Below are 24005 nucleotides of genomic sequence, written 5' to 3'. Positions count from 1 at the left end.
CCCTGTGAGCCTGATCTATGCTGAGCCCTTGTGTGTTTGTGCTGCTCGCCCTGCTGGGAACATAGGAGTTGGGCTTCTTGAGGTGAACGTCTCTGAGATCTTACACTTGACTCCAACACGCCCCTCCTCCCCTTCTTTTTGAACACCCAGGTCACCAGTAGAGTTGTTCTGAAAGCATGGAACAAACGGACGCAGCTCTAAAGCCAGAGCCAGACACAGAGAGGGTGAGATGGGCAGCACACGGCACGTGCTGTAAGGTAACCATCGCGGCTATACTCGTGGGTGGCTTTGTTGTCCTTTCCCTGGGCATTCTCATGGGTAAGTTTGCCGTTGGATCTGTTCTTACTCTTTATAAGCTACTAAGGAAAAACTGTCTGTGAATAGGTTTGTTCACCTGTGGCAGGTGAACCTCCAAAGGCTGGAAGTTTGGTGTCAGCTCAGATACTCAGCCAGGGGATAGATACTTCTCCCGACCTTCACTGAATGCATGAGAGCTGGATGGGAGGGAGCTTCCTTTCTCAACAGCCAAGCAAGGCACTGATGAGCTCCCAGCCGGTGCTCGCTGGCCAAGGATGGCTGCCATCACAGGGGGACAAGGAGAGGTAGAAGAAATAACAGGGAGAAAGGGGAAGTCTTCTGCTGAGGACACAAAACAGTAAACCCCTCCCGCGCCCCTCAGTGAGGGGGCGTGGCCTCCTCTCACCTTATGTATCATTTCAGTCTCTCATCTTTACCTCCAAGGTCCTGCACGACCCCACCCCTGACTCTGCCCCACTCTCTTTCCTCCAGTTCCTTCTCCCACTGTCTAGGGAGGTCTATCCCAAGATGGTCCTTCTGTCCCCAACTCCCACAGCCCTTTACACACCACCTTCTAAGTGCTCTCTCTTCCGCCTGGGGCTCCCTCCCTCTGCTCCTTTGCCACCTGACCCCTCCCAAGCCACCTCGGCACCCAAATGCTGCCGCAAATCCACACCCTCAGCATGACAGTTCAGTGCTGAGTCTCCAGCCCAGAGCTGCGGGAGAGCTCGCTGAAAAGCTTCCCCGCTCAGCAGGGCTTGATCACCCAACAAGCTGGTTCTGTGCTCAGTGAGCAGGTCCCCAGGCTGCAGCTGCCCGACTTGTTTGCTGTATCGGGGCCAGTTCTGTCATTCGAAGGGAGCTGTGACCCTGGGACTGAGAACGGGGCTCCAGACTCCACTGAATATTTCCTTCCCCTGCAGGGAGAGAAAAGCAGCCCTCGGGCGACAAATAAATACTATTTATGGCTGCCTCTTGATTTCTTTTTCATGCTCTGATTCTCCCGACAGCAAGAGATTTATCACAGTTGTTAACCACCATCCAGTTGGCTGAGATCCTGTCACGTGACTAGCGCCGCGGTTACTGAGAGTGTCCACTAATGTTTTTCAGTGAACTAAACTGCACTGTGCCTGGGCCCCTCGCTGTGTCGCCCCTTCGAGCAGCTGGGCTCCCCCCACACTAATAAAACGCCACACTTCTGAAATTCAAATTAGATGAAGGTTCAGGGCAGAACTCGCCTGGTGAAGCCACGCAGGGAATCCCATCTCTGGCACTTTGCTCTTCCTGTGTGCACGGACCGTCCATGATGCTAACGGGAAATGAGGGGAGATATGTGCCATAGGGATAGCACACAATCGAAGAGGCACCATGAGGAGCCGAGACAGAGAATCTGGTTTTTAAAATGGGTGGTTTCCAAAGCCTAGAAGCTGCCCCTGGCCCCTAGCTGTTGTCAACCTCCAGGCCCCCTTCACTCGTCTCCCTTGTGGAACTGTTGCCTTCTGTCTGCAGCTTATTGCTTGGCACAGGAGCTCAGCTTTGAGCACACGGTGGAGCTGAGAGGGATCGCATATGACAGCAGTTTGCAGAGGGAGAACTCCCACTACTCCAGGACACTGACCCCTGCTCTGGAAAGGCTGGTGAGTTGGAATCTCCCACGTGTGACCAGAACCACCAACGGGCTAAACACTCAGCTTGAAATGAATGTCCCAGCTGCCTGTGTATTGCATAGCTGTGGCCTCAACCATGGGTGCTGGAACTCGGGGTGCGGGGGGGGTTGCTGCAGCCCCTGGCTTGCCGTGGTTTCCATCCTAGATAGGGTTTACAGTTTGGTTCAATGGCTCTCAGCACCGCCACTAAGCATATTGTTCCAGCCCCCTGACGTCAACTCAGCAGGAAGCAGGGCTGCCAGGAAGGCTGGGAATCTCTCATCAGACAGGACTGTAAGAGACACCAGAGCTCCAAAGGCAGTCCCAGCCTGATTTCCTCAGCCCAAAGGATGCAGTGGCCGTGAAATGGGGGCGTGGGATTAGAAGAAAAAGGAAAATGGTACAAGGAGTGGGGTGTTCCTCTGACATTGGCCGGGGGTCCCCGAGAGGCCCTGCCACTAACATCTATCTAAGATGACCCAATGAGTGATGGTGGCAGAGGAGTCCATGCTTCAGAGATGCTCAAAACCACAGGAACCTCCTACTCTGGGAAATACACTAGGCAGCAGAAGTGAAACAGCTACAGCCCGAGCAGGCAATCTCCTCGGCAACAGGACGCAGCATTCATTGCAAGTGGGAAAGGGCTGGGAGGGGCTGACCTCAACCAACCTCCTGCTGTTGTGGGCTGGGAAGTTCTGCGCCAACTGGCACATGCTTGGGTTCCTGCCCTGCGGAGGAGAGATGGTGGGACGCAGCAGAGAGGGGAGGCAAATGATTCTGCTGGAGAAATGGGGATGGTGATGCTGCCACGCTCATGGCATCCTGCTATAACTGCACAAGTAGGAGGGCAATGGCACTGAGACAAGCAAACACAGAGAATGAGGACAGGAGCAGGGGGGGGGGGGGGGGGGGGGGGTGTGTGTGTGTGTGTGGAAAATGCCTCATCAAAGCTAAGGGCACTTGGCTAAACGCCCAGTAGGCCCAGCCCAGCTGTCAGGGGGCAGGCGAGGTGGTGGGTCCAGTGACGCCCCCAGCCATACGTGTTATGCAAGGCACATGTCATTAGCAGTGATGGGGAGGAGCAATGCTGCCGCCCCCCCCACTCAGCTGTGGCCCCTGGCACATCCATCATGACAGGGGGGCCAGTGGGGCCAAAACTGAGCGAATGGCATTGCAGCCGCATGCACCAGGCTCCCAGTGACGCTAAGGTTCGTCGATGGAGGCCCAAACCCGAGTGAGCGCACTGGGTAGTGGGGTGACCAGCGCAGCGACTCCTTGCTGCTCTTGTGGAGCTGGCTCCTGCACCACGGCTCCCCCCCGATGGCCTACCAGCTGCACCGTGCTTCCAGCAGCTTGTGTCCCCTCTCGGGGATGGGGCAGGACACTGCCCATAGGTTGGCCAGATACCGGGGCCAGCAGCTGCAGTAGGGATGGCTCCACAGGGATTGACAGTGCATGCCCCGGGTGGTTCCACTTCTCGTATCAGCACAGCTGGAAAAACAGCTTTGTGAAAACAGTCTGCTGAAGAGGAGTTAAATTGTCCAGGGCATGGGTGGGGGCTCAGGAACTCACTCGCTTCTCAGAAGCAACTCCCCAAGATTTTCCGGTCCTAGTCTCTCCTCCCCAGGATTTTTTGCTTAAAGAAATTCTGAGCCACTGATTGCCGTCCTCACTCTTCTTGCCTTGTAGTTTCTATCCAGCTTCCAGGGCTCCCCGCTGGAAGGGAGCTGTGTTGGCTGCACTGTCCTGCAGTACAGGTGAGTGTGTGCTGCTCTGTCACCTCCTACAGCCAGCCACAGGGCACCGGGATCCATGAGTCTGGCCTGGATTTACTTCTGGGCAAGAGCTTTGGGAAAAAAGTCTGGAAAAAAAAGTCTGCAAATTTTCTCTTATTGCAAAAAATGTTTGGAAGTTTTTTTTTAATCCTTATAAAAAATGTGATTAAAATGGTTGTCGTGGTTTTTGTGACAAAAACTGAATTTTTTGGTAAAACAAAAGATGTGGTTAAGCGAGTGGATCAGTTTTTCAATAACATTTTTTGATAAAAGATTTGATTATCAATATTTTTCATTCATCTTTTTAAAGCAAGAGACAGCCCAGAATCAGTGTGGAAACCCTGACGTGTCATTACTGAGCAAACAGGTTTCCATCGACCCGCGGACTCCCCTGGGAGCACTGTGGTGTGGGGCCAGAGGCGGGTGGAGGGAGGACAGGCTGTGTTCACAGCTCATCTTTCCATTGTCCTGAGGAAATGTGCTCAAGTCTTCTCGTCCAACAGGATTGGCAACTCCAGTGTGATTGTCCATGTCCGCCTACGCTTCAGCCCTCAGGCTGCCCGGTCTTTGAGCTCCAGCGTGGAGGAAGAGGCCCTCAGACGCGGGCTGGCTGCAGCACTGAGCGAGCAGGGCATCCCCCTGGCCGCCTACGGGACCATTGCCTCAGCCTCTCTCACAGGTAAGCCCGCCTGTCCCTGCCAAGAGGCAGGAGAGGTTGCCGCCTCAGGCAGGGCCTATTGCCAGAGAGAAGTAACCTGAGTAAAGGCTGATAACAAGCAAGGGCTGCACTTAGCAAAGCCACAAACAATTTTCTGGACTAGACCAATCACCTCCGGGCTTTAGCTTCGTCTAGTTTAGTTTTTAAAGCCCAATTCAATCTCCCTGCCCATTGGCTTCACAGAAACGCACCGCGCCCCAAACGGGGAGACGCCAGCTCTGGTTGGCTCCAATGGATTGACTAACAGCGTGTCATGTACCCCTTGTGCACAGGAGGCTGCAGGGCTACAATCACTAGCTCAGCCAGAGACTGCTCAGGGTCCAGTCTGGGAGACCTACTCCATGGCGCTGGGAGAAGGGCAGGATGTGCTCGGTGCTGCAGAGTGCTGTGGAGCTTGTTTCTCCCACTTTGTTTGCTCCCTCCCTACTGCTCACCAGTCCTGTGGGATCTGCGGGGTACGGCTGGTCTCCTTCTCCATCTCATTCTGCCAGTCTTCTCCACTCTATGTCAGTCACAGCACAGAGCAGGGAGCTGCACACGACACGGAGCACGCACAGGGTTACCTCAGCAACGCTCCTGCCCCGGGGTGCTCAGCTCCCCCTCCAGCATCTGTTGGGGAGGGAATGAGAGGAGGAGCCTGGCAGGCGGGGCTGGTAGGACACACAACACCTGGCTAGCCTGCACTTGGAGCAGAGCAATTGCCACACAGTGGAGCAGGCCTCCCCTGAGCACACATTCAAAGCCCCCACTCTGGAATATACCCAGATTTGTAACCCTAGAATATGGCATCTTCTCACCCTCCCCGTCTCTCCGCTGTGTTACAGGGCCGAGCAAGGCATCTCCGTACAGAATCGGACTGAAATCAGGTATGAGCGCTCCCTGGAACGGTGCCTTGCCCGCCCCTTCCCGCGGGCCTGCATCCTCCTGCAGCCAGGAGCAGTGGGATCACCCTGGAGGATCCAGCTGTGCTCACAGTCAGGATTCCCGGAGCCATCCCCCTGCTCCTGCCTGCTGTTGAGGTTGGCGTTGACGCCTGCCGACGTTGCAGATTTAGTCTGAGTTTGTCACATGGTTTGGCCCATCCATAATTCATGTCCATGCACAGTGCAGCTGGTGTCTCTCCTCTCCTCTGGTCCCTGAGCCAGGGATCCCAGCCCAGGCCCAGTTACAGAGATGGCGCTGCCTGTGATGCTCCAGTCCTGATCCGGGTCTGGAGGCTGAACTTTGTCCAGGGTCTTGGCACAGATCCAGCCCTGGTTCAGCTACCAAAATGCACCTGCAATCACAACAGGCCAGCCCTGGTGTAAAAGCCACTCCCTTCGGCCCCATCGGGCTCACACCCGCGTGTGCTGGGACAGCGTCCCCTGTGGCTGCAGGGGAAGAGACTGAGGGATGGGCCTTTTGCGCAGTTACCATTAGCAACGGGGAAGGGCTGGGAAGCCGGTTTGCCCAGAGACACTTCCGTTCCATTCTCCAAAGTCCCGGACTTTCTCCCCGTCCGTTCGGGCAGGCGCCCAGCCACTGCCGCCAGCGCCGTGCTTTGTTCTCTGCAGAGTGAGCTGAGAATGAATCCTGCACCAGGAGATGGGGCCCTGCAGGTGGGAGACTTTAGGTCTGCAGTCCCCTCTCTGGCAGGGGGCTGTGGGTGACTGCTGAGCGTGGAGGGGCCAGGTTAACCACCACCCTCCTGTCCCTGCAGGCAGGTGCCCTGGACATGCATTTGCTTGTCAGAACAGCCAGTGTGTGTGGAAGGAGAATCCTGAGTGTGACGGCCGGGCTGACTGCTCCGATGGCTCCGATGAGGCAGGCTGCGGTAGGTCTCTCGCACCGGGCGGTCTGTGCTGGGGGGCATGCCTGGCCAGTGGGAACTGCCGGCATGTTTGTCAGGCCGCTAGTGATGACACAGGAAGTCCAGGAATTGGGTGGGTCCCTGGGCAGATCTGCACCAGCTGCTTAATCAGGAGGAGTTACTAATTGTTCCTCCTTGGAGAAAGCTGCCTTGAAGCAGCCGATGGTGGATGGTTCATAGCCTAGTGCCAGTGCTGTCTCCAGGCACGAAGGGCAGAGGCCTGGCAGGCCGAGGGCAGGAGCAGGCAGCGCACAAGAAGAATCCATGCCGCACACTTGTCTTTCGCCAAGGTTAATGTAGATGGCCCAGCTCCCTGCGTCCCCAGCGCAAACACAACCTGGCCCACTGGTCTTGTGGGCCCTTGTTGACTGTCAGTGGGGAAAGCCAGGACTGGCTGGGACCACGGAGCATGAAGGCCCCGCTCAGCCTGGAGCTGGCCCCTGCAGGCAGGGCTGATGCACTCTGGCGGGCAATTTTGCAGGATCCTGGCCCAGCCAGTGCCCAGGATGTCCTTGTCCCAGAGCTAGATAAAGAAGCCTTTCTCCAGAGGTGACCCAGCACCCTGCACTGGGGCTGACGGTCATTACAAATGCCAGGCCACGCAGATGATGAGTCACTAGTGCCTGGAGCACGGCAACAAATTCACAGCTAGTGATTCAGTCAGTGAACTCTGCAGGCAGACGTCCAGCAGCAGTGGGCAGGGAGGGGCTGTCCAGGCTATTGCACTGAATGCAGCATGGCAGATTACCTGCCTTGTCGGCAAGTGGCATAAGTGTGCGTGCGGTGCAAGGAGCTCCTGGCCCTCAGAGATGCAGTACAGGCTCTTAAGAGCAGAGTGGCTAAACTGGAGGAGCGAAGGGACAGAGGGGTACACAGAGGAGACTTTCCAGGACACAGCAGAGCAGCCCCAGTCCCAGTCTGACAGACTCTGTGCTGATAAGGAGGATGAAAGTCTTGGGGAAGGAGAACATCAAGTTGGGGTGGAGGGAAACAATCCTGTAATAGGCACCCTCTTTCCAGCTGATGTCGAGGTCTCCTCTCACACTGAGGGGACCCCTGCAGGTGAGGGGACCCCAGTTATTAGAAAGAGCCAGACAATATTAATGGAGGATTCAGTTATTAGAAAAATAGAGAGTTGGGTTTGTGATGACCAGGAGAACTGCATGGCAAATTGTCTGCCAGGTGTGAAGGCTGCGGATCTCTCGAGACATCTAGATAGACAGATGTGCAGTGCTGGGGAGAAGCCAGCGATCATGGTACATGTTGGTACCAGTGACATAGGGAAGGACAGGAGAGAGGTCCTGGAGGACAATATTAGGCTGCTAGGTGAGATTACAGTCCAGGAGCTCCATGGAAGCATTCTCTGAAATGTTCCCAGTTCTGTACACAGGGCCATTAGACCGGCAGAACTGCAAGGTCTCGATGCGTGGACGAGATGATGGTGTTGGGAAGAGGGATTTAGATTTATTAAGAACTGGGGAACCTTTTGGGGAAGGAGGAGCCTGGCTCCAGCTAAACCAGAACAGAATCAGATTGCTGCACGTAAAATTAAAAAGGTTGTAGAGGAGTTTTTGAACTAAGGGCTGGGGGAAAGCCAACAGATGTGGAGAAACACATGGTTCAGGTGGAGACATACCTTAGGAACAAGTTTATTAAAAGAGAACCTCTATATCCTAGCAAAGAGGATAGGAAAGAGGTTGGCAAAGTAGAGGTGGGAGCTAGTGAGGACAGTCAAATGTAAACGAGTCCCATTTAAATGTAACACACGAAGGCGAGCAAGTGAATAGTGACAAAATGTACAAGTGCTTCTGTACAAGTGCTAGAAGTCTAAATAGTGAGATGGGTGAACTAGAGTGCCTGGTATTAAACGAGGCTATTGATACAATAGGCATCGTGGAAACTTGGTGCAAAGAGAAAAATCAATGGGACAGAGTAATAGCAGGATATAAAACATTTAGGGACGACACACTAGGTCATGCGAGTGGGGAGAATGGCACTACATATGAAAGAAAGCCTAGAATCAAATAAAGTAAAAAACTTTAATGAATCAAACAGTACCATAGAGTCTCTATAGATAGAAATTCCATGCTTGAGTAATAAGAGTATAGCAGTGGGAATATATTACTGACCACCTGAACAGGATGGTGATGGTGATTGTAAAATATTCAGGGAGACTAAAAATCAGAAAATGCAATAATAAAGAGGGATTTCAACTGTCCCCATATTGACTGGATACATATCACCTCAGGAAGGGATGCAGAGATAAATTTCTAGACACCATTAATGACTGCTTCTTGGAGTAGCTTGTCCTGGAATCCACAAAACGAGAGGCAATTCGTGATTTAGTCCTAAGTAGGGTCTGGTCCAAGAGGTGAATATAGGTGACGTGTTTGGTAACAGCAACTGTAATGTAATTAAATTTAACATCCTAAATGTATACCCCAAATTAAAAAAAACAGCAAGAGAACCAAAAAAATGTCATCATGGCTAAACAGCAGAAAAGAGGCAGTTAGAGGCAAAAATTTAGCCTTCAGAAACTGGAAGTCAAATCGTAGTGAGGAAAATAAAAAAGGAACATAACCTCTGACAAGTCAAGTGTAAGGTATAATTAGGCAGGCCAGGAAAGAATTTGAAGCGCAACTAGCTAAGGACACAGTAATCAACAGCAAAAAAGTGTTAGGTACATGAGAAGCAGGAAGCCTTCCCAAGAGTCAGTGGGGCCACTGGATGGTCAAAGTGCTAAAGGAAGCACTAAAGGAAGACAAGCTCACTGCGGACAATCTAAATGAATTATTTGCACTGGTCTTCACTGCAGAGGGTGTGAGGGAGATCCCCCCACCCAAGACATTCTTTTTAGGAGATAAATCTGAGGAGGTGTCCCAGATTGAGGTGTCTGTAGAGGAGGCTTTGAAACGGTTTGGTAAATTAAACAGTAATAGTCACTGGTAGCAGCTGGTATCACCCAAGAGTTCTGAAGAAATGCAAATATGAAACTGCAGAACTACTAACTGTGGTATGTAACTTATTGCTTAAACCAGCCTCTGGACCCAATGACTCGGGGTAGCTAATGTAATGCTCCAAAGGTAATCATGGCAAATACAGGCTCGTAAGCCTGACTTCTTCAAGTCATGATCCTGCTTGTATTCCGCTGTCTGTTACGCATGTGCGCCATGAGCACGGAGTTGGCAAATTTGAAGGTAGTGTCTGTTGGTCCGTGCACACACCCTGATTCACCTTGTGCTTCTGTCTGAGGTGATAAAGGTGGGGCCAGACCAACTGTGTTTCCATTTCTTTCTCACCGCCACATGGTTTGGGTAGGAACCTTTAGTGTCCTTCTCTATGACGCAGCTCGAATGCTTTTAATTGCACATACTTTTACCAGTTTTAGTCATAGTTTTCATAATTTTATTTCTTTCCTAGATTTAGTAGTTTACTAGTTTTAACAGTTTAGAATAGAGATTTTCCCCATCCCTCTCCCCACATATCCTGTTTGGGTACCGGACTATGCCCAGAATTCTGGGCTCCAAACTCTGTGCCTCCTGTCCACGATCCTTCTCAGTCAACAACGACCCACAAACGCTACTTCTACGGCTTGGGACCTCACATCTCGGCTGGGTGCAGTGTCTGTCAGTCTTTCCCCAGCCGTACCCAAGAAGGTCAAGTACTTCATCTCCGGAAGTGTCTCATGGAGATGGCTATGAGACCACAACTGGACGCAGGCTGGGGAACCCCCTGTACATCGGCCTGAATCAGCAAGGAGCATGCTTCCTGCTGCTAGTACATCCAACTCCGGTGCCAGCGGAACCACCCCCATGGCGGGGCCTAGTCAGGAGAGTAGGAAGCACTCCCATAAGTATGAGACTACGTCTTCCTCCAAATCCACCTCAAAGAAACTGGACATTCCCTCTACCAGCTTGGCCCAAGGGGATGTAGTATGTTCTAGGTCCCACATTCCCTGATTGGATGAGAGGAATTAACATTGGTTTCTGGTGAGGAAACTTCACGACTCACGTGTCCCTCTGCGTGGGTCCTCGCCCGTCCCCATTCTGTGGGTCCTTGTCTGTCCCCACTGCGTGGGTCCTCATCAGTCCCATGTCCTCATAGACGTACTCCAAAAGTAATTTACAATCTGCTCCATCTGTGGCATTCCCAGCAGTGGCCTCACGCTCTGGGGCATTCAGCAGGCGGCACCACAGCCACCGGCGAACGCTCAGCTGAAATGACTCCCTCCCCACCCCCCCAGCAAAGGCTGCACCTGCCTGGCTCTGTCTGCGACATTGGCTTGAGCGGGGGCGTTGGCGGAGCTCACACAAGGTCTCTTCTGCCTTTCAGCCTGTGGGAGCCGCCCCGCCATGCAGACAGCCCACAGGATCGTGGGAGGTGCCGAGGCCGCTCGAGGGGAGTTCCCGTGGCAAGTCAGCCTGAGGGAGAACAACGAACACTTCTGTGGCGCAACTATCCTCACGGAGAAGTGGCTGGTGTCTGCTGCTCACTGCTTCAATGAGTACGGCTCTGCTGTGGCACCTTCCCTGATCCCTTTCCCATGGGTCCCTCTAGCGCCATAGCCAGTGAGACACTGGCCCATCTCAGCTGGGATCCTGATTCCTGCCCTACTGGCCTAGGGCCATGGCCCCACACCAGCCATTCTGAGCCTGGCACCTGTCACACCACGCTGACGCTGAGCCCCGAGGCCAGGGCCCCGGGACACGGAGGGGGCTGCGGCTCAGCTCGGGTCAAGGCCCAGCAGCCACTGCTATCTCCATGCCCCACCTGTCACACACACAGCGCCTGTGCGGGGACGGGCTGGAGAGGGTCACGCATGTCCCTGCCTCTGTGCCTTTCAGGTTCCAGGACCCGGCCGTCTGGGCCGCCTACATGGGAACCATCTCCCTCAGCGGCTCAGACAGCAGCACGGTGAAAGCCGGCGTGGGCCGCATTATCCCACACCCCTCCTACAACACCGACACCGCAGACTTCGACGTGGCTGTGCTGGAGCTCGACAGCCCCGTGCCCTTTAACAAGTACATCCAGCCTGCGTGCCTGCCGCGCCCTGGGCACCGCTTCCCGCCCGGCAGGAAGTGCCTCATCTCTGGCTGGGGCTACCTCAGGGAAGACTTCTGTAAGCAATACCGCCGTCCTTAGGGCGGGAGACAAGGTGCAACCCGGGGCACCCAAGAACGGCGGGGGAAGGTGGGGACTCCTGAGAAGGGCTGAGGTGGGGAGGGAGGAGACACCCCCCGAGAAGGGCTGGGAGTGGGGAGAACCCTGAGGTGGGAGGTGAAGGGAGGAAGCACACCCCAAGAAGGGCTGGGGGGACCCTGAGATGGACTGGGGGGAGAGGGCTATGGGTGGGGGAGAACTCTGGAGGGGGGAGGCATACCCTGAGAAGGGACAGGGGGTGCAGGGGAACGTGAGAAGGGCCAGGGGAGGGAGGGGACACACCCCGAGACGGGCTGGGGGAGGGAGGGGACACACGTGAGCAGGGCCGAGGGTTGGGCGGCATTTTGTTGTGCAGAAGCACCGGCAGGTTCCACCGTCCTCCCGTCCATGGGGCTGTGGTAGGTGGATGCCGTGCTGGCAGCTCCCAGGCCAGTGTCTCAGCCCATGGCCGGTGTGGAGCTGATTCTGCAGGCAGGAGGGGCCAATGGGCAGATGGAATTTATTGCTTTGTCTCTGCCCACGAGTGGTGAAACCAGAGACCTTGCAGAAGGCAACAGTGGAGCTGCTGGACCAGGCCCTGTGCGCCAGCCTGTACAGCCACACCCTCACCGACAGGATGCTGTGTGCCGGCTACCTGGAGGGGAAGATCGACTCCTGCCAGGTGAGGCAGGGCCTCTCTTGGCGCCAGGCAGCCCTTGCCAGAGGTGCGGGCAGGGCCAGGGCGCGTTCCCTACAAGTCGCACTCACAGCCCCTGCGCAGCTGAAGGCTCTGGCTCTTGTGACACTCGCCAGATGTATCTGTCCGCCCCCACCGGGGTGAGCTCTGAGCAGGCAGGGGCGCCCTCCTCCGCAAGGGCCGGCTGAACACACAGGCAAACGAGGCGTGGGCCTAGGGCCCACATTCCCGGGCAGAGCCCCAAAAGGCTGCAATGCCTCTCCCGCACCTTTGGTTCTGCCGCCCTTTGGTCAGGGTGGGAGGCGGCTGGGCCAACCTGGAGTGAGTGGCACTGCAATCTGGCGCTAGGCCCCTGCCCTTCCTGCCACAAACCACAGAACCGCTCCGCCCCTCAGAAAGTCCCAGGTCCCCCCCAGGGAGACGCTGACTGAGAACCTCTGTTCTGGGGCACGAAGGGGGAGACAGAGAGTTTTGCCTAAGGTGACAGGTCAGCCTGAGCCGCCTCTGGGTATGTCGGAGCGAGTGCAAATGATTATTCCCATCAGCTCCTTGTTGTTGTTCCTGTGAGAAGGTTGGGCCCCGGAGTCTGTCTGCCTAGTGCCCACTGCTGGGTTACTCCGGTCCTGTCTGCTGCTGCCCGGGATGGGCCATGGCAGAGCTCGCTTCTGTCACACAAACCCAAGGCAGGGATATATCTGCCAGTAGCTAGAGCAGGACACAGAGTCAGGGCTCCTGGGTTTTGCTCCTGGCTCTGCAACTGATTTTTACTATGTGTCCTTGAGCAAATCAGCTAACCTCTCTGTGCCTGTTTTACGCCCCTGGAGAGCTCTCCCGCCAGCAGAGAGCGCTGTGGTCGCTCAGCTGCGCCGCTGCAGCGCTATACGTGTGGACATGGCCTTATTTGCTCGACCGCTCCAGATGCTTATTTCCCACCTGAAGTCATCCTGACCCCACGGGTGGCATCGCAGGCGGCTGCCCAGCCGTCACAGCGCAGGGCCATCGTTATGGCTTTGTGATAGCAAAGTCAACGATCAACTCTGGAAGCCTGGTGCAAAGCGAGGAAACCTGGTCTCCTGGCATCAGCACTCCGTGATCAGGAACGCCTCCGGCAGCCCGAATGAGTAACAACCACTAGCACAGAGGAGCAGTGGGCCCAGTGAGGAAAGTGAAGGTTGACCCACGCCTTGATGGTCAGTCTCATTAAGACCATTAGGCGCTGGAGGTCACTGGGAAGGTCATTTCCTCCCTGATGTGCAGCAAGGTGTCAGATTTAAGGCTGGCGTGTGATATGCTAGTAGCTGGGCCACTCCTCAATTAGGTGCCTCCATTAGTTATAGTCACTTAGCACATTTCATCCGGACAGATCCCAAAAGACATCACAGATCTGGGATCCTTCACCCACCTCTGCAATGCAGCCAGCTGTGGGGTGGGACGCAGCAACTCTTGCACAGCGCACAGCTACACTGCACACCCATTTAGGCGGAGAGCGAAGCATAACGGCAGGGGGATTTAGAGTTGACCCCTGACTCCAGTGAAGCACGCTCTTGGTCTGGATTTTCTCTTGCAGGGTGACTCTGGGGGCCCCTTGGTTTGCGAAGAGCCATCTGGCAAGTTTTTCCTGGCAGGTATCGTGAGCTGGGGAATTGGATGTGCTGAAGCCAAGCGGCCTGGGGTCTATGCCCGAGTGACCCAACTCCGAGACTGGATCCTTGACGCTATCTCCACCTTCCCCACACCCGCCGCCTTCACCGTCCCAATGACGCTGTCCAGCACAAACAGCGATGCTGCCACCACCCAGGGGATCAGCAACAGCACCACAAGCAAACACAGACCTGTGTCCTCCACCTCACCAGCCCCCTCTGCTAGCAAGCCGGCTACTGCTTCCCAACCTCAAGGTGCTATGTGCTGGGTGGGTCGGTCTGCCTGGTTAGAACCATCATCCGCCTTTTCTGTTGTGTGTCCAGTGTGGCCACGTGACCCACAAACACAAAGTGCAGCCTCTGCTGGGAAGTGCTCTGATCCCCGAGCCCCACGCCCGAGCTGCCCGCTCTAGAGTAGCCGTCCCTGGCATCTCGGTGCTTTAGCCGGCCAGTTGCACTTGTGGGTTCAGCTGAACAGGCAGTTTTGTGCATGCCTCGTACTCTGAAGGTCAGGCCCGTCGCAGCGTGAAGCTGCAGGTGAATTGGGATCTTGCCAGCCCTTAACCCCTGAGGAAACCCAGGAATGATCTCAGTGCCCCCAAGCGCAGTGGCTGAGGGAGGAGTGGCTGTGCTTGCCCCCAATGTCTTCGCTGTCCTTTGCCACTCAGATCTCCTGGCAGTTCAAAGGCTCCTTCTGCATCCTGCAGCCACACACAATCCACGCAGGCCAGGGAGGAGGGCAAGCTCCTGAGACAGCCTGCATTTGTCAGATCACGTGACTCCTGGCTCTCAGGAAGCCCTGAAACGGGCTCTAATGGAGGAGGCAGATTTTGGGTCTTCCTCCACTTTAGGGCATTTGGTGCAGCGACTTCCCTCCCGGGACCGTGGGGATCAGGGTCCCGGGAGCTGCAGGCCCCAGGGACTCGGCGCCCCTTCCCAGCACACTGCCGCTGAGAAAGGAGAGGCGAGAAGGTCCTGATGAGAGCAGGCGGAAGCAGTGGAGGTGACCACGCAATAGGCAGGGGTGGCCGTGCCGAGGCCCCTCCGGTGGGAGGGGGGCACCTGTTCGTGGAAACAGCAAGTTTGGCAGGAAGGAGCTTAGATAAATGTCCCTGACTTGGCGCTGAGCCATCCCTTGCCAACAGGGCTCTGGGCTCCCTGCTTGCTCACCCCCGAGGCGGAGGAATGCACTGAAGGCTTGTGCTTTGGCTTCTGCTCAGAGTGCGGCAGGCGACCTGGGCTTTCGAAACCCAGCAAGATCGTGGGAGGCATCGAGGCTTCCAAAGGAGAGATCCCCTGGCAGGTCAGCCTGAAGGAGGGATCGAGGCACTTCTGTGGGGCCACGGTCATTGGGGAGCGCTGGTTGCTGTCGGCAGCTCACTGCTTCAATCAGTAAGAGACCATCTCCTCTTGAAAGCTCTGTATGTTGTGGTGTTGTTCCAGTTTCCCCAGTCCTGGCCACACGGCACCACCAGAGGCTGCTTAACAACTCAGTGAGCTTTTGTTACTGAGCAGTCACGGGGTGAGAGGCAAAGTACAGGCATGGGTCAGAAGCAGAGCAGGAATCAATCCCCAGTGCTCCCCATGGCAGATGGTGAACAGCAGGTGCTACAAGGCACTGTACTGGGTCCGAGGTGTTTCAATATATTGAGCAATGAGGCAGAAGGAGGGTGAGCAGTGAGCTATTAAAATTTGCAGATGACACAAAGTTAGTGAAGGGAGTCAGGACCAGAGAGGACATGAGAGATCAAACCAAGTTAGATGAACGGGCAACCCAATGGCAGGTGAAGTCCCATGTGGCTAAATTAACGTAATGCACGTTGGCGGAAAACACGTAAACTACGCCTGCACCTTACAGGGTTCGAAATGAACCATATCAGCTCAGCAAAGGGGCCTGAGCACCCTGGCAGACAGCTCAGTGTAACCCACTGCTCAATGTGCAGCTGTGGTCCTAAGAGCCAACAAGATGTTAGGCTGCATAAGAAATGTGATGCAGAATAACGCAGAAAAGATTATAATGCCATTGTAAACATCCATGGTGTGGCCCCAACTGGAAATGCTGTGCTGCACTGGTCACCCCATTGCAAAAAGGGTATGACAGAACTGGAAAGGATTCAGACAAGGGCAGCAAAAATGATTAGGGGCTCTGGGAAAACTCTCATATGCTCAGAGATTGAAGAGACTGGGACTGTTTATCTTAGAGAGCAGGTTGTAAGGAGGGACAGGATAAGAGGCTATCTAATAACGAACAGTGTAAAGAAGATAGATCAGGAGCCTCTGTTCTCCCTGTCTCCCAGCACAAGGACAAGAGGAGTCTCCTTGTGACTGAAAAGTACAAATTAAAACCCAATGAAAGGAAATGCTTTTACCCCGGCCCTAAACACACAAAATTAGACTGTGGAACTCACAGCCACAGGATGTCACTGAGGTCAAGAACTGAGTTAGAGTTAAAGCGGGATTGAACTTTTATATCCTGGGTAACAAACACACGCCGAGATACAACAGTTAATGCAAACCAGAGTATTGGAGGGAAATGAAACCTTGTGCTTCAGGGTTTAAGCCAGTCTCTGTCAGGGTTAGGATGAGACTCTCCTGGGGGGCAGATCACGCTGTATCTGCCACTGTGGGTTTCTTGCACCTTCCTCTGACGCACCAGGTGCTGGCCATTGTCAGAGACAGGACATGGGTTGGATGGCCCTCGGAATGATCCAGGCTGGCCCTTCCTCTGTGCCTGCGTCTCAGGATGTGGCAAGAGTGACCCCACCAGCTGCTTTAGAAAAGGATGTCGGGGGCTTTGACCAGTGAGCTCCGGCAAGTTCTTGTTAGTGGCAGCTCTGAGGGGCAGCTCTCAGGCCCCAGCTGTGGCTCTTATGGGAGGGAAGCTGCAGGAACCTTCAGGCTGATGCTCCTCAGCCTTGTAATGGAATTGCTGATTGGAACGGTGAGAGCTGTGCCGCTCTCTAACCAAGGGGAGTCTTTTAAAAGCAAGATCCTCCTTTCACAAGAGCGCATTAACCAGCAAGGTTCTGTCCCTGCAGCAGGGCTCATCGCGGGCCCTGAAACCTATTGACCGCAGAAGCTGCTTGAGCGTTAAATGTTCAGAATTCACAGGGTGTGTCTGTGGTGGGGGGCGCTGTGAACTTGCAGTACGAAGCTGGAATATCTGAAAGCCCACCTAGGAACCACGTCCTTAACGGGAGCAGACGGCCACGCAGTGACGGTCAGCATCAAGAAAGTGGTGCAGCACCCCTCCTACAACCCCCTCCTGCTGGACTTCGACGTGGCGGTGCTGCAGCTGGCCAGCCCCCTACGTTTCAGCAAGTACATCCAGCCCGTGTGCCTCCCGCTAGCTGTGCAGAAGTTTCCCGTTGGCAAGAAGTGCATGATTTCTGGATGGGGAAATGTCAGAGAAGGCAACAGTGAGTGATGTGATTTGTCCATTTGTTTGCTCTGAAACCGAGAGAGACAGGGCAGCAAAATCCACCCAAGCCAAACAGGCCAGGGGAATGTGAAGGAGGCTGGAGAAGCGGGTTGTCCAGCAGAGAGCCAGGAATCAACAAGAGCTCAGGGACCCAAGGGAGAGAATTAGGGCAGAGGCAGCGCCCCACTGAAAATGCGCCTGCAGAGGGGCCGCCAGGAAGCGAGGTAAGGGAGCCGGCAGCCTGCCCGGAGCCCAGGGCAAGTGGCCCTTGCCCCTGTGAAGTGTGGGAGCAGTGCCTGTCTGCACATTGCAACGGTCCAAGAGAACGCCAGGGCTACCCAGTGACACAGACGCGGGCCCGCCCCAGAGCTCACAGCTGCGACTGGACCTGGGGGACAGACACTCAGGAGGGGCAGGCACTGTGTCTATGTCCTAGTGCCCTGCTAAGCAGGGGACATAGAAGGAGGTTTCCAAGACCTTGGGCACTAGCAAAAGTTAAACATCTGGAACCCTTCTGTCAGGCGAAAGAGGCAGAGACACGGGCCGGGTTCCACACCCAAGGGCTCCTCTTAACAATACAAAACAGAACCGGCTCCAGCCCCCTCGCCCCGCCCACCATCCCCGTAATCTCAGAAACCTACCACCAGCCCGGGCGCTTCCCCACTCGCCAGCACTGAGTCTGTGCAGGAACCTGCCGCTAACAGAGAAAGGGAGCCCAGCATTCACTGGGGAAACACTATGCCCACCAGCAAAAGCACACGACCAGCAGCAAACACCCACCCCACATTGTCCTTCGCCTCAGCTGCCCCCAGACACGTCCTTGGAACACACCACTTCCCTTCCCCCCGCCACACCCCCGCCCAGCTGGCTGCCCCGAGTCAGTGAAGACCCCGAGTTCAAAGGTGCATTCGCCTGGGTCCACCTCCCAGCCCTGCAAGGGGGATGCCAAGCAATGCCTCTGCTCCTGCTGCCGCTGGCCACGTGCGGCCACCGCGGCTGCTGCTATCGCCGCTGCTGCTCACCGACACTCGGCGATGCCCCGTCGGAAGTTCCCTGACTTGGGCCAGTTCTCAGCGATGTCGCTGGGTTGCAGGGAGCCTCTTCATTGTCCTTCACCGCACCACTGGCCCCACCCCAGCCCCTCGACCTCTTCCGCAGTGATTTCAACTCCAGGAATCACTGCACAGAACTAAGGACTCTCAGTTGAGTCCAACCTGCTCCACCCTGAAACCCCGGAGCAGAGAGGGTCTCATGGTGTTTAGAACTCCTTGCCCCGCCGGTAAAAACTCCGGGCTCCTCTCCGCTCTCATCTTTGCTGGGTTTTGGCAGCCCTAGCCCTGCTTAGCAGTGAGGTCAGTCGAGGGTGACAGCTTGCCCTTATGGAGCACAGTGCTACCGCCCTTTGCTCGCCCAAGCAGGAGAACGGCATTTCCTTTCCCTGCAGTCAGTCCTCGAGTGTCTGTAACCCCGAACCAGCCCAAAGGGATCACTTTGGCATTGCAGCTCAGGCTGCCACTCCCCGGGCGTGTCTATGCACACCTGGCCTGCTCCTGTGGTCTTGTCCCCCAGCTCAGCACTAGATGGCATTCAGACCCTGCTTCCACATCCACTGGGCTCTGACTGCACCAGTGCCTGGCTCCAGCACGGGGGCACTGAACACCACCAAGAGCTAGGCTGGCAGCGTAACCCAAGGGCTGAACCTTTTCTGGAAGGAAACACAGTCAGCAGAGGCTGAGTCCCAGCAGGATCGGAGTGGCCTCTGCTGCGCTGTGTGGCCTTCTGCAATCTGGGCTGCCCCTCTGTATCAGAGCTGTATCTACACTTTGACTGCCCTGAGCAAGTGGGCATTAGCGCCCCTTCACCTCCCATCCCCGTGCTTGCTAAGCCCTTTGTTTTCATGCAGTCACCAAGCCTGAGAGCCTGCAGAAAGCGTCTGTCGGCATCATTGACCAGAAGACCTGCAATGTCCTCTACAACTTCTCCCTTACCGACAGGATGATCTGTGCAGGCTTCCTGGAGGGGAAGGTTGACTCATGCCAGGTAAGAACCTTGGGATTCTTGACTCTCTCCCACCCCGGAAAGAACCCAGAGAGCTGCCGAGAGCCCGTGGGGAAGGCGGGGACAGACTCTGCAGCAACTATGGTTCTTCCAGAGGTTTTGTCCATGGGCTGCCATAAGCAAGATCTACACGCCCAGGTGAGAAGGACAGTCCATCTGCCAGGATTGGCTAGGGCAGCTCAGCCCTTTGCTGTCTTAGGGAAGGTAAATGAAGCTCCATGCACTTTAGTAAGTGACCTAAACCAAGATCCAGCTGCTCTGCAAGGATGTTCAAGATTCCAGGGACAAAAGGCCTGCCTACCCCTAATGGCAGGCCAGAGGGGTGTCTAGAGAGACTGTAACTGCTTCCTGGAGACATGTAGAAATGATGAGTGCCAGAAGGCAGGTAAATGAGCTGACAGGAGAACCAGGGGCTGATCAGTACAAGAGACGGGCAGTGCACTGAAAACTCAGAACAGGAAATACAGTTTTACAGTTACCCTGTGGAACTCATTGCCACAGGATATCAGTGAGGCCCAGAGGATCAGATTCTAAACACAGCTGGCCACTGAATTAGCTAAAGAAAGTGTGCACAGTTGCACTAGATGGGGCGAGTGGGGCTGGGTGCTTCAGGGCACGAGCGGACCTTGAGGGGCTGGGTGAAATTCCCCCTACAGGCGGGAGACTCCACAATTGTCCAGTGCACAGTTTCTTGTCTGTTTCTCTGCAGCAACTGGCACTAGCCACTGCCAGAGAGAGCACACCCTGTCCTGGGCCTGCCTGGCCTGGCGTTTCCTCTGTTTGAGCAGTTCCCTCAGGGGTACTGAGCTGTCACTGCCTGCCTTCTCCCCAGGGGGACTCGGGCGGCCCGCTGGCCTGTGAGGAGACCCCAGGCCTGTTCTACCTGGCCGGAGTCGTGAGCTGGGGGATTGGCTGTGCCCAGGCTAAGAGGCCGGGGGTGTACTCCAGAATAACCAAGCTCCAGGACTGGATCCTGGACACCATCTCATCCAAGCCCGACCTCAACTCTGGAGCAGGCACCACGCCCAGCCCAGCAACTGCCAGGGCCTCCACCATGAGCCGTTCCACAGCTCAGTCCAGCACCAGCAAGGCAGCCAGCAGCCCAGCCAGCAAAACCACCACCAAGCCAGCTGCCACCACCCGGAAAACCACCACTGCTGCTCCAAAGACAACAGGGGCTGCCAGGCCCAGCCAGCTCCCAGGTAACAGACTCAGGGGTGCCTGTGAATGTGGGGGGGACCTCATCACACATCAGTCACGAGAGGAGGGGGGAAGTGCCTACACTGCATGGCAGGCACCGGGTGGGGAGAGGGGGCACCCCCATTGCACCAGTGGAGTGGGGGGTGCACCTCACCAGGCAGACGCCCTCGCAGGGAACAATCCAGCCCAGGTTGGACAGGCCCCACTTGCCCCGTGCTGAGTGAGCTGTGGGTTATCGCCCTCCAGTGGTGCCCTGTACCAGCCTCACCTTCAAGTGCTCCAGCAAGATCTGCATTGGGAAAGCGAACCCGGAGTGCGACGGCGTCGCTGACTGCAGCAACGGCTCCGACGAGCGCAACTGCAGTGAGTGCTGCCTGGCCCACATGGGGCCTGCTTCTGCCTGGCCTCTGGGCCTCGCCTCCCTGCCCGGCCCTCCCCACTGCGCAGCCGGCCTGGTCCCCCCTGCCCAGCCCAGCCCAGCCAGTGGGACCAGGCAGTGGGGAGGGCTGGCAGTGGGGACCAGGCAACCTGGGCAGGGCCTCCTGCTCAGCCCTACCTAGTTCCCCTCTCCCCAGTGTGTCTGCCCCACCCCACAACCCCCACAGCCCAACCGAGCTGTCCCCTCCTGGCTCTGCCACCTGGCACCATGCTGCTTCTGCCAGCCAGCCTGAACCTTGGAGCCCCCCGGCTTCCATCCCACCCCCCTGAGTCAGTCTCTGCTCCTCAGGGGGCTGCAGGCCCAGCCCCACCCAAAGTGTACCAATCTATGACACGACCTGCCGCATGGCCCCTCTCCTGACAGTGCAGCCTGTCTGGGCGGGGAGCACCCCCCGATCCATCAAACCCAACCCCTCCATGACAGCCATTGGGTCCTTTCCACCAGGGTCCCCAGCAAAACCAGGTCACTCCATATCTGCCAGACCCAGGTCCGTCCTTCCCCACAGCCGCTCTCCCACTCCCCTGGCCTCCCCACGGACATCTGGGGTAGCCCCATGGGCCCTGCAGTGGTACTGCTGTGGGCTACCCTCCCTAGCTCTTTGCCCACATCTCGCCCAGGAGCCTTCCCCATTGTGGGGCAGGGAGGGAGCTCAGAGACCCATGTCCGCTTAACCAGCCACTGCCTTCTCCGTCTGTCTCAGATTGTGGCATGACCCCTGCTTTGGCCTCCAGTAAGATAGTGGGTGGCAGCGGAGTGGCCCGGGGTGAGTGGCCCTGGCAGGTCAGCCTCTGGCTGCGGCGGAAGGAGCACAAGTGCGGGGCTGTCCTCATTGCCGACAAGTGGCTGCTCTCAGCAGCTCACTGCTTCGATGTGTAAGTGAGACGGGGCCCCCGCGGCCTGGCCCAACCCAGCCCTCCTCTGGCTCAGCCTCTGACTGGCGCCGGCCCAGCCCTTCCTCCACATGTCCTCATCCTCCCTGCCTCTCTCCTCCCCGTCCACCACCCCACACGCACCCTGCCTGGCTCCAGCTCAGACCCTTGGCACATGGTGCCCTGGGGGAGGCTCTAGGCTGCCACACCAGCACCTCTGCCCAGGGTCAGAGCCCCACCACCACAGCGATGGCCCCAGAGGCTGGGCCACTGAGTGCTAGTTATGGGGGCACTGCCATTGAAACCCCGGGCAAGGGGCAGAAAGCTGGGAGCACGGCCTGCTGCTGGGCCCTCCCCGAGCTCAAGGCTGGGCAAACGCTTCCTCGCTGGGCTCAGCAAACACTGCTCTGGCATATGCCAGCCCCACGCGCCTGCAGAAAAGGGGCCCCCTCTGCCAGCTGTGCTGAGCCTGCCCCCTAACCAGCCCTACTGCTATCGCCCACACTGCAGCTACAGTGACCCCAAGATGTGGGTGGCCTTTCTGGGGACACCCTTCCTGAGTGGCATGGATGGGAGGGTGGAGAAAATCTTCCGCATCTACAAGCACCCGTTCTACAACGTCTACACGCTGGATTACGACGTGGCGCTGCTGGAGCTGGCCACGTCTGTGCGGTTCACCAGCGCCATCAAGCCCATCTGCCTCCCAGACAACTCCCACGTCTTCAGGGAGGGGGCCCGGTGCTTCATCACAGGCTGGGGCGCCACCAAGGAAGGAGGTATGGCCCGGGGACGCGGGCAGAACCTGGCTGGACCCAGTAGGCCGTGCACGCCTAGAACCGTGGCCACCTGTACATGGAGCGAAGGCATGCACCGCGTGCCCCTGCTGGCCGCTGTTTGCACTGTGCAACATGCCATGCCTCCAGCCAACACCCACACCTCACCAGCAGACACCCGTACTGCCCCCGCCCGCCGTACCCCTCTGGCCAGCGCTCCACAGCCTGTGCCGCAGATCCAGCTGCACAGCGCACGCCCGCTGCGGCAGGGAGAGAGCCCAGCCTTCCCCAACACAGGGCCTCACCCGCGAGCCACAGGAGCCAGGCCCGTAGCCTGGGTGCCCCACGCTGCAGCCAGGCACCGCAGGACACCCGACTCTCTAACCCCCACACTGCCCCCTAGCGCCAGGGGCAGGTGCACAGGCTGACGGTGACCTTTGCCCTCTGCAGGCCTCATGTCCAAGCACCTGCAAAAGGCAGCGGTAAACGTGATCGGCGACCAGGCCTGCAAGAAGTTCTACCCCATCCAGATCAGCAGTAGGATGGTGTGCGCCGGCTTCCCGCAGGGCGCCGTCGACAGCTGCTCGGTGAGCACGGGCCGGCCCAAGGAGCCCTAGAGCTGGGCTAGCGGGGCTGAAACTTCCCTCCAGCCCAACCTCTCCCTTGCTGGGCTGCTGCTTGCTTCACCACGGCCTAGCTGGAGTCCTCACCCCCAATGACTGCTTGGTATGTGATCTCCCTCCCCCCACTGCTCCCCAGCTGGTCCAGCATCACCCGGTTGGCCCCCAGCAGAGGCAGGCAAGGGAAGAGGCATTGTGCCACCCCTACCCTCCCTCTGCTGACAGCCCTGTGTTTCATGCCGTCATCACTCCCCACACGAGACCACTAATCTCAGGCCACAGCCTGTGTACGCAAGCACAGGTGCAGGGCAGCACCACCAGCAGGGAGCGGGGGGGGGGGGGGGCCTGAGCAGGTGACTCTCTCAGGAACCGGCTGCCGAGCACCTACAAGCAGCAGGCAGTGATGGGGTGGCCCCAGCCTGGTGAGGGCTGCTGGGGTCCCGTCCTGATACTGGCTGCTCTCCCTCTTTCCACAGGGCGATGCAGGTGGCCCCCTGGCCTGCAAGGAACCCTCAGGGCGGTGGTTTCTAGCTGGAATCACAAGCTGGGGCTATGGCTGCGCAAGGCCGTACTTCCCTGGCGTTTACACCAAAGTCACGGCCATCCGGGGCTGGATCAGGCAGAACCTCAAGCTGTGAAGCTGCATTTTGCACTCAGGGAAGGAGAAGCGCGGGGTGACGCGGCAGCCAGCGAGCCTGGAGGGCTGCTTCCGTTGCCCGCATACTCTCCTTCACGCGACCGAGGGGTGAAGGCGGCCCTGTGCCAAACGGCAGGTGCAGCTGAACACTGGGCGTCAGCCACAGCTCAGCTTGCATAGAACGGTGCAGTTCTAGACAGTCTCTCCTGTAAATAAATCTGGCCTGT

At 56.9% G+C, this 24005-nt stretch overlaps 1 protein-coding gene across 1 annotated transcript; it reads left to right on the top strand.

The window, feature by feature from the left end:
* Positions 1-198: 198 nt before the first annotated feature.
* On the top strand, positions 199-24005 carry TMPRSS9 (transmembrane serine protease 9). Its single transcript, XM_067554026.1, has 18 exons — positions 199-318; positions 1807-1934; positions 3633-3700; positions 4222-4409; positions 5596-5609; positions 6120-6249; positions 10618-10789; positions 11130-11404; positions 11970-12106; positions 13689-14016; positions 14982-15153; positions 16909-17180; positions 19086-19222; positions 20073-20442; positions 21580-21751; positions 22259-22524; positions 22972-23108; positions 23618-24005. Exons 1-18 carry the CDS (start codon positions 315-317, stop codon positions 23777-23779), a joined length of 3132 nt encoding a protein of 1043 aa, XP_067410127.1. The 5' UTR covers positions 199-314; the 3' UTR covers positions 23780-24005.

Source organism: Emydura macquarii, unplaced genomic scaffold (assembly GCF_026122565.2).
Source record: "Emydura macquarii macquarii isolate MOO-44397 ecotype Brisbane River unplaced genomic scaffold, CSIRO-AGI_Emac_v2 contig_306, whole genome shotgun sequence".
Classification (NCBI taxonomy): Eukaryota; Metazoa; Chordata; order Testudines; family Chelidae; genus Emydura; species Emydura macquarii.
Note: the sequence above shows the minus strand (reverse complement) of the source record. Positions and strands in the feature narration are given on the sequence as shown.

Coding starts and splice junctions, on each gene's coding strand:
- TMPRSS9 (XM_067554026.1), top strand. Junction 17,181..19,085: donor AAATGTCAGAGAAGGCAACA/GTGAGTGATGTG, acceptor GTTTTCATGCAG/TCACCAAGCCTGAGAGCCTG. Junction 23,109..23,617: donor GCGCCGTCGACAGCTGCTCG/GTGAGCACGGGC, acceptor CTCTTTCCACAG/GGCGATGCAGGTGGCCCCCT.